Here is a 9,571-nt window from a genome sequence, read left to right as displayed (position 1 = left end):
TGGGTGCAATTTGCTCTCCCTGTATCACACCTGGGAGCCCCAGGGTGGCTTTTAAGGTGACTTTGTTTTATCTTCAGCGTTTGCAGAGGTGGGTATGGCCGCCCTCGGGCTTGTCTCTCTAACATGGCAACAGCCACATGGGCTTCAAAGTCAACCCAGCATCCTCACGGCTCGAGCATTTAATGCTAAAGGGGGGCGGCGATGCGCTACCAGGCAGCTTCTGTCTCAAGTTTTGAACCTTTTGATTCCATCGAGTGGGCTGAAATGGCAAGGGGAGGGGAAAAAGTTTCACCAATTCTCCCTTACTCCCATTTCTGAGATATTTAACCATTCCTTAACGTGTGAAATACGGGCTTTGAAACGGTTTTGATTTTTCTTTGGGCAAAAAAATAAACCCTGTCGAGATTCAAATCGTGCTGTCAAACCAGAACATTTTAAATAGGAATATTTTCAAATTTTGAAGTTCTGAGAAAAATCCCGGGAGAAGAAGAAATAAGGGGAAGGGTGGAAAATATTTCGTCCTTCCTACCATTTTTCCAGTGTCTCCACAACTACTGATTAAAAGGCAAGACTGTGTTGAAGGCAACCAGACAGCTAATAAAAATATTTTAAACACAATATTTCCTTCATAAGTTATATAAAAAGATCCTACATCCAAAATCATTTGATGTGGATGCATTTAGGTTGGGTTTGTCGTTTTTTAAGTCACATTGTAAACTGGTTCACACTGGAACTGCTTTTCAGAGTTGGGTAAAGGTTTGAGGTTTAGACCATTGCAGAAGTGTAATAAGTAAAAAATAAAAAAAACCCAAAAACACTTTTAGAGACCGAAGTCAATATATCATTACATTAAGAAACGTTTAAAGGGTCCAAATGTCATTAAATAATTATAAATATTCTTTTAAAGTTATATGATGATTCATGTTAGCAAACAACCTCAAATTTTACACATTTATAATTTAAAAAAAAATAAAAAAGAACATAGCCGAACACAAATACTATGTATACCATTTTGGCTGTAGTAATATATATTGCCATTTTCATATTTTGCATAAGTAATAACATTTCGGTTTTTGTTTTTAAAGGTTTTGGTGGTTATTATTTTTTTGGTTTTTTGGCTAATCGAAGGCAAAATGAACGGACACAAAAGCAAAAAAGGAAACCCCAGGGTTGTCTGTCTAGCCTAACTTGAAGACTCGTTCTCTTTAAGTACCCAAAATCAAACCACAAAAAAAAAAAAGGAAAAAAAAAAAAGCGATGAACACAGAGAAGTTCCAACTGTTATCTGCAGCAAGGCTCGGACAGAGGTTGTTTTGGGACAGCTATTTTCATCTGAACGCATCATGGCAAAATGGAAGCAACTCCATCTTTGCTTTCCTTTTTTATGTGCACCAATACAAGCCAGTTGAATTGCACTACGGGCGTGATGAGGGTCCCATACGTTGTATGATTGCAACTGTATCTGGAGTTCATGGTTAGGTTGTTGTTGGTTTGTTTGTTTGGTTTTTTTTTTAATTAAAAAAGAAAAGGGAATGCAGCCTTTGCCTTGCATCACCATGTTTCTCCTAATAGCCGGGGAGTCCGTTCTCTCCTCATTGGCAAAAGTACTCGCTAGTTATTACAACACTCTAGAAGGAGGGGGTGATTTTTTGTGTGTGTGTGTAAAAAGTACATTTTAAATATAAACCAAGGTAAAATGGTTCCAAGGAAAAAAAAAAATAAAAATATGTGCTTTGATCCACATAATCTGAAACACGGGCTGTGACGTGTTGGTAACTCTTGTGTTATTTATGGCCATTATCATCCCATCTACACAGTTGCACATATCAGTAAAATCTTTTTCTTTCTTTTTTTTTTTTTTTTAAAAAAAAAAAAAACGAAAACACAAAAACCAGGCACTTCGTAGTTAGTCGACCGTTTGTTTGGTTTGGTTTGGTTTGGTTTGGTTTTTTGGTTTTTTTTTTTTTGGCTGGCGGAGGTCGGGCCGGCTACGGAAGAAATCTCAGTAGGGCCTCCAAACGGACTCATCCATTCTGCCACTAGAATTCAAGACGGTTGGGGAGCTGCTGTGGCTGCCATCGGCCTCCACCCCGTCACTCTGGTTGGGCAAGTTAGGGTTTAACAGCGTGCTGCCGTTGGACGTGGTGGTGCACGGAGGAAGCATCCTGGAGGGGGAGCGGTCCCCTCCCGGCACCATGGGGAACTGGTATGATCCTGACGAAGTGCCATAGTAGAGATATGGAGTGCTGCTGGTCTGGAAAGGTCCACTTTGGTTTTGGGAAGAGCCGGGGTAGGGTGGTGGTAGGTAGGTGTGGTAGTGAGTGGTTGCGGACATACCCAGTGACATGCCTGAGGTGACTGGCGGTGTATAGGTAAAGGTGGCTGGATAGTGCATTCGTGGGTTGGAGAAGCGGCTCTCAGTGAGGGATGAAATGCTTGTGAACTGCCTGGGGTCTGAAAATGGGCCCAGCTCTGAAGCACCTAAAAAATTATAACAAAAGACGGGGGAAAACAATTCTGTAAATACCATTTTTTGTACCACGTGATGATAGAATTTTATTTTTTTCTAAGAAAACCCACTTCTTTTGGCCCCCAAGAGAACAGCAGATCATATCAAATAATACATTGCAAGGAACAGAGTCATACACCTGTCTTCTACAAGCGCTGGGCCAAACTCATCCCTGGTCCAACTCCACTGATGCCGATGGAGGGAGCAGCATTGCCAACCCAAAGCATTGAAAGGTCACAAGTCAGGCCGGGGGAAAAAAAATCTCAAAAATCTCAAAAATCTCAAAAATCTCGAGATTGAAAAAGAGCCAAAAAGAGAAAGGTGGATTTGGACTTGATTTGCCTTCTGGGTTCTGAGCTTTGGTGGTTACATGTCTCTGGGTTTTTGCTAGAGCCTCTTGAGAAAATCAGGTCTGGTTGCACACGAAAGCTGAGATTCCCACCTCAGCACACGCCGTCGGGAGCTGGGGTTTGAAGAAAAGCAGAAATTACCGTGCAACTTGTAATAAAACTACAAGAGTTGGCAACACCAAGTTAGTTGCACCACTGACACCAGGGGAGTTACACCGGGGGTGACTAAGCCCCACTTCTTGCCTACATTTTTTTTTTGCCTTAAATATTTAGGTGAGATTCTGCTCAGCTACTTCCTATGGCTGAAAAATATTATTTGCTGGATCCGAAGGACGGGCAAGGCCACTGAGCTGATAGCAAAGATGCAAATTTTATTTTTCAGTGCAGTCGATGGAAAATTACAAGCCCAACGCTGGTTTTGCCATTGAAAAAAAAAGTTGTTTTCATACGTAGTCTGTGCAGTCTGGTTGAAAAATAAAAAAAAAAAGACCACACAGTTTATGGCTACTGTGAACGTCTGGATGGTAACGCTGTGAATTGGAGTCTAACGCAAAACAGGGATGGGTAAACTCATTTTGCCTAATTTCTAATCCCACATCAAACACCCAAAGTCTCGGAGCAGAACTGGAAAGCAAACGTTAGTAGCTTGGTGACCTGCTTAGGAGACTGTGGGAGATGGACAGGAGCAGAAGAAAAAGATGGTGAAAGCTCGTGTTGAGAGCCAGAAGAGTGGAAAACAAAAAGGGTGTGGGAAAAGAGACAGGGGGAAAGAGAAAAAGCCTAATGAAGAAGCTCAGTGCAAGAGGCCAGTATGCATTAGATACAAATATACATTTTTATAATGAGTGAACTGGAAAGAGCGGGATATAAACAAAGGGGAAAAATAATTAAATCCAAGAAGCTCTCCTTGTGCTTCCCAGCCAACACTTCTTCAACTTTACAGTCCTCTAGACCCAAGGGTTCACCCATCTCTTGGGTAAATCCAAGAGATTCCACTACTCTGCTACTCCTAACTGCACTGCTTGGTGTCAATCCACCGAATCTGATTAACCTAAAAGGAAAATACAGCACCTTCTTGATGCCAAACTGACGTGCTAAACACTGAAACAACCTGTTTGTTCTCAGTGTAAGATGCAGCAATGCTTTTCCTTGTAGACAGGCTTTGGATCTGAGCTGCTGACACTGCTGGGTAGAAGGAAGGTCTCTCCAGCCCTCCTGCCCTTGGCCCCCTACAGCACCCACAATGGTGGTTGTTAATATAAGCCACAGACTCAACAGCCCCCGCCACCTTGTGTGGCACATTTTGTGATTTAGATCACTGTTCCCTCCTGTTCTACCAGCTCATTTAACCCACACCTTCAACGATATCTAAAAGCAGCAGTGGGGCAGAGCTCAGGCACAGCTTGGGTTCAGGCTGGAGGACCTGGGCCACAGCCAGCCAAGCGTCCAAATCACACAGTCTGAAACCTGGGGATTATAATCTGCCATCTCAAAAGTTATTGAGTACAGAACTTTAAATGGGCAGTAAAAGCCCATTTCTGACTCTGATGACAATGTGATTACTATTATCTTTATCTGGAACTGAATCAGTGACCTAGGGGTGAATGGGTCTGTCTCCATCATCAACCCCTCCAACCACAGCCCCGTGGAATGTAATATAACTTGTACCTTTACAGCAAACACTCTACTACTTGATGCAACTTCTTTCTTTCCCAACTGCAAACAATAGCCAGAGGCGATACCACCCAGATTCAAAGCTGTAATTTTGGAACACTATCCTTTATATTGTGAACAGGTCTGATACGTATCTGGAAATATAAGGTTAGAACATAATTTCCCCAGCTGCTCAAAATACTGAGTTTCAATCTGCTACTGCTTATACTCTTTTTTTTTTTTATTGTTATTGCAACTCTCTCAACATGAACAGAGTTGCTCTAAGTTTACCCTGATAGAAGCTAAACAAGACTTTTATAATCAAAGGTAGAATTGGTATGAGTGTAAGGGTGTAGAACATCATTGGCATTTTTGGTTTCTTTGCAACCAATATTTATTTTTTTTCTTCATAACAAACTATCTACACAGTTTTACACATGAAAAGGCAATCTTCCTTTCAGGGCTAGATCCAAATATTATCTGTATGGGTGCTGCCAAGAGACCATGTATGTGTTGAATGGCTGAGAATGTGCACACCACACGTAGGCATTTCCAACGTGGGGCTACAGACCTCCTTACGTACCCTAGTAAATCCACACTTGTTTGTTTTTACTGTTGCTTGTAAAGCACAGTCCCATTTACCCAAAGGCCAAATAACCATAACCCTTTCTTATCTCACTCATGGCTGTGTCTGCACAGCTCCTGCACACTCACTTCTCCAACCCTGCTTTTGCCCAAATGACTTTTGGTGTCTCCATAACCCCTGAGATTTGCTCCCAGCCTTCCAAACCTTCACTGTGTAAAGACATTTTTTGGAGGTCAGAAGTTTTCTGTGATGCCTGTTCTAGAGTCTTCTTTCCAAGTGAGTCTAGAAACTTTTTAAAAAGTCATGTCTGCACAGCTCCTGCACACTCACTTCTCCAACCCTGCTTTTGCCCAAATGACTTTTGGTGTCTCCATAACCCCCTGAGATATGCTCCCAGCCTTCCGAACCTCCACGGTGTAAAGACATTTTTTGGAGGTCAGAAGTTTTCTGTGATGCCTGTTCTAAAGTCTTCTTTCCAAGTGAGACTAGAAACTTTTTTAAAAGTTGCCTCTGAAACTCAGCTTCTTGCCATCCTCATCGCTATGTGATCTCACTGGCGCATTTTCACCCTCCTCTTCTTCTATCTCCTTCTCTCTCTGTGCTACCTCCTTGTGTTAAGGTTGATTTTTGTTCTGACTTGGAAACACCAGATGTATATTCATTTATATATGGCTAGTTCTTGGCTGGACTGGGAAAAGAAATAGTTCCTCTGGGTATGGCACCCATCTTTGTATATCTGCTCGTGCACAAATAGCGATGTCGATCAGCAATATAGTAACATGACAGTGCAAGTAAATAATGTATTTATTCCTCTCCCCGGCAGGATTAAAGATGTATGCTAATTTTTCCTCTGTCAGAGCAAGAAAACAATTTGCATGGGTGAATTCCCACTCTCGTGATAGCTTGCATTAAACGGGTGAAGTGCAGATCCTCCACCCTACATCGTGGCCGCAAGATTGTGAAACCACCCTTCTTTACAGAGAAGAGACTTTATTTTGTGCCGCCAGAAAGAGAAACACGGCCACAAGCACAGCAAGTGATTCTCTTTCCCTATACACTCTGAGCAGCTCACTGCGCTTGACAGTACCAAAAAAAAAAAAAAAAAGAAGTCTATTTAATAAAAAACCAAAACCTTTACATCTGAAAGAGTCCAGGTTAAACTGTTTTTCAATCTTTCAGGCTGATTGCTCCCAAAAGTAACCTGGCACTCAAGTTTTCTGAGAGCTGTACGTTTAGAACAGAAAAGTGGTCATGTTAATCTGCCAATATATATGCTAACATCCTAGATTCAAGAATACTGCTCCAGTGTGTTTCATATTTAGAATAAGAACAATTAAAATTCCATGTGGTTTCACTTATTTTGATGCAGAAGCCTCATTAAAAACCCTAGACTTGGGCATTTGCCAGCAGCCGCCTAAAATGGTTTTGCATTCGTGCTTAAAAACCAATTTTACCTGTTGCAGCTCTGCAGCTCTGCCGTTTCCAGCTGAACGCGTACCGTGGTCATTGCTCTTTTGCAGTTTACAGATGCTCGCTTAATGCCGGTTAATGTTCATTTCTCAATTAATAAGCTGTGCTTGTGGTTTGCAGAAAATAAGGCAACAAATTTCTGCCAGGTTTACAGCACTTTGGCCAATCGCTTCCAATTATTAAAGACCATAATGTACCGGGGATAGATTAACTCCTTGTGGGTACAGCAAGCTGACATCTACTTTAAAGGGTTACAGGATAATTTTATCACTTACAAATGTTGCAATTTGCTTTGTCATTTAATGCTATAAGGTCACTACCAAAAATAAAAGGTCCCCTTGGCTTATTGCATGTGTCTGATAGGGAAACTTCCAGCACATCAACTCAAGGCGTGATCATTGGATGCAAGAAGACAAGTGCTTCTGGATTCCAGAGCCACCCAACAGCCTGTCTCAAGGAAATTCAGCTGCATAGAGTTAAATAAATTTACCAGGAGCTAAATTATTCACTTGTGTTGGGGGGAACTTCAGTGTTCAGACACTCGCTGAAGTAGACACTCGATTTTGTGGGTTTTTTTGTTCAATAGTTCGATTTAGGCTGGGACGTAGCACTAATTGACCTATTAACATTGTTTTTTGCTTCCCTAACATCTATGTCTCTGAATTATATGCGCAGCTTGGATTACTTACAGCTGATAATATCTCCTCATATGAAGTATGCCACACACTTCACATGATGAGACGATTTTCAGTCTCTTACAGCTTTGCCAAACTTTAAACGTTCTGGCTGAAATTGTCCATGCTGGGCGTCTGTCTCGGGCTAAATTGTGATTTATGCATTTATTTGTTTTTAAAATTTCAGCTGAAACTCTTCTGCTGGGAAAAATATATTGTTTTACTAATCTTAAACTCTGAGAAGCCTTCCTTTGAAAAGCTGTACCAGTTCCACGCTTTGAAGTAAGGACTTGAACTTTGGAATAGGAGTGGCTTTTGTGTGAGAGATGTTGCCACGAAAATCCAGCCAAACATGAACAAATCATGAGCTTTCTGACTAAAAATGGGCAGAAAAGTCTGTGCCCCTACAAAGACACTTGTCCAGGGACTGGAATAAAATCCAGGAGTCCCAAGTCCCAGCATTTTTTCTGCAAATAATGCTGAAACACGGGGACATCCCCACCCACCCTTGTGCCAGTCCCGAGCTAGAACTGGTCCATCGGTGGCTCCATTCACTGGGATGGTGGAAGCCTGGCTAAAAGGAGCCCACGTGGATGTCGGTATGATATTGCAAAGACAAATTTGGGAAGGCAGGGTTACTTGGGGTTTGTTTTTTTTTTAGAAATCTGAGAAACTATCAACACAACTAGAGACAAACAAAAGAGTATTATGAAGGTTACCACGTGAAAAGTGAGAAAGTTAGGAAATAGCAGCATTTGAGTCACTTCTCCATAGGCACTGCCATAGAGCTTTCAGTCACAGGAGAAGATGCTATTCCTTTTACATGAACCCTCCTGCAGGCAGCACATGAGCTGACCTCCTCTGGAGATATATCAGAGCTGAGGAATAGAGAAGACCGTTGTCTATACATCCCCCAAAATCCACTGCTGGAAGAAATCAGAAGGGGTGAAGTGAACAAGACCAAGGAGACCCAATTATTTTCCTGAGCAAACTGGATTTTATACGTGTTTCTGCCACACAGCTCCGACGTGACTCAGTTGAAACCTCCCCAAATCACGTTCTCTTATTTTCTGTGCCCACAAAAGATGCTGGCTTCTGATTTGCACGTGTGCTAAATATTCACAGCTACACCTGAAGCCAACAGGAACTCAGGTCTGAACATAAGGCCACAGATAGAAAAAAATTCATGCTGTAGGTGACACACAGAAGGAGCACTGGATTACAGGAGACCTTGGAGTCAGTTTCAGGACTCTTTTTAAAGCAGGCTCGTTCTTTCTTGGGAATATTGCACCGCAACGAACTGTACACAAATGCTACCGCAGAAATATTAGAGCAAAGCCCATCAAGAAATGAAGAATTCCTTCTATAGAGCAGAATTTAATGCTCTGCAATAAACAAGGCCTGGGGAAACGCAAAGAACAAGAAGAAAACAAAATATTGAAGAGCTGCTCATTAAGTAGGCACTGTCCATCCTGTGCACTGAATGAGACAGGAATCCCGTGGGAAAAGTATCATGTGATCCCGTAATTAAAATCTGTAATATAATGCATAAGCAGAATGAGGCTGATTTAAAGTTGCACAGGCAACGTAAGTACTGAGATTTCCCAATTTCTGAGCGCTTAGTTTTGCAATCTTAAGGATTCTTTGCAACGTGTTTGGATGGAGGGAAGTGATTATTTGCTCGCTCTGTTTTCCCCGAGCATCTTTCTGTATCGGGGGAGAGTGTTATTTCCCTCTTCATTTTGGTAAATTCCTGTCACCTGCCTCTGCTCCTAAGTGTTTAGTGAATCCCACACAGCACAATCCTCCTTCCAGGGAGGACTTCTGGTTCTCCAGAGGTGCTCTACCAGCTTTCCCCCGGGATGCTACTGCAGGATGGAGCCTGGGACTGCAGTTCCCAGGGATCCCAAACCACCTCCTCCTGTCTCTGTTCCTTAGCCATTGACCCCTCAAACCTCTTGGGGTGCTCAGCTTTGTGCCAGAGGCCAGGGACCCTCCTGCCACACGTCTACCACCCAACATGTCTCTACCTGCTCCAAGGGTGAGGGTCCTGCAGCACTGCAGAAAAGAACACACAGGGCTTCTCCCTCCCGACTTCACTTTTGGGACGAACATGTGTCATCTGGATACTTGCAACCATTTATCATATATTTTCAAATTCCCCTTCACTCCATTTAATTCAGAAAAAAACCCACCCAAATTTTAGGGGGAAAAAAGAATAAAAGCATTTTACAACCTTTTTTTTTTGCATTTTTTTCCCATGTCACCCTCACACACCAGCAACCAGGTCTCCTGGCAAACAATAGGAGGAGAAAAGGTGTGAACTACG

At 42.3% G+C, this 9,571-nt stretch overlaps 1 protein-coding gene across 1 annotated transcript in view; it reads right to left on the bottom strand.

The window, feature by feature from the left end:
- Positions 1 to 2,002: 2,002 nt before the first annotated feature.
- The window catches only part of RUNX2 (runt-related transcription factor 2), a gene marked incomplete at its 5' end in the record, with an annotated part of 80,754 nt that continues 73,185 nt past the window's right edge, over positions 2,003 to 9,571 (bottom strand). The window contains one exon of the mRNA XM_014958230.1: positions 2,003 to 2,481. Within this exon, the coding sequence (XP_014813716.1) occupies positions 2,003 to 2,481 (479 nt within the window). The remainder of the gene's footprint in view (positions 2,482 to 9,571) is intronic.

This window comes from Calidris pugnax, unplaced genomic scaffold (assembly GCF_001431845.1).
Source record: "Calidris pugnax isolate Ruff unplaced genomic scaffold, ASM143184v1 scaffold276, whole genome shotgun sequence".
NCBI classification, from domain to species: domain Eukaryota; kingdom Metazoa; phylum Chordata; class Aves; order Charadriiformes; family Scolopacidae; genus Calidris; species Calidris pugnax.
Note: the sequence above shows the minus strand (reverse complement) of the source record. Positions and strands in the feature narration are given on the sequence as shown.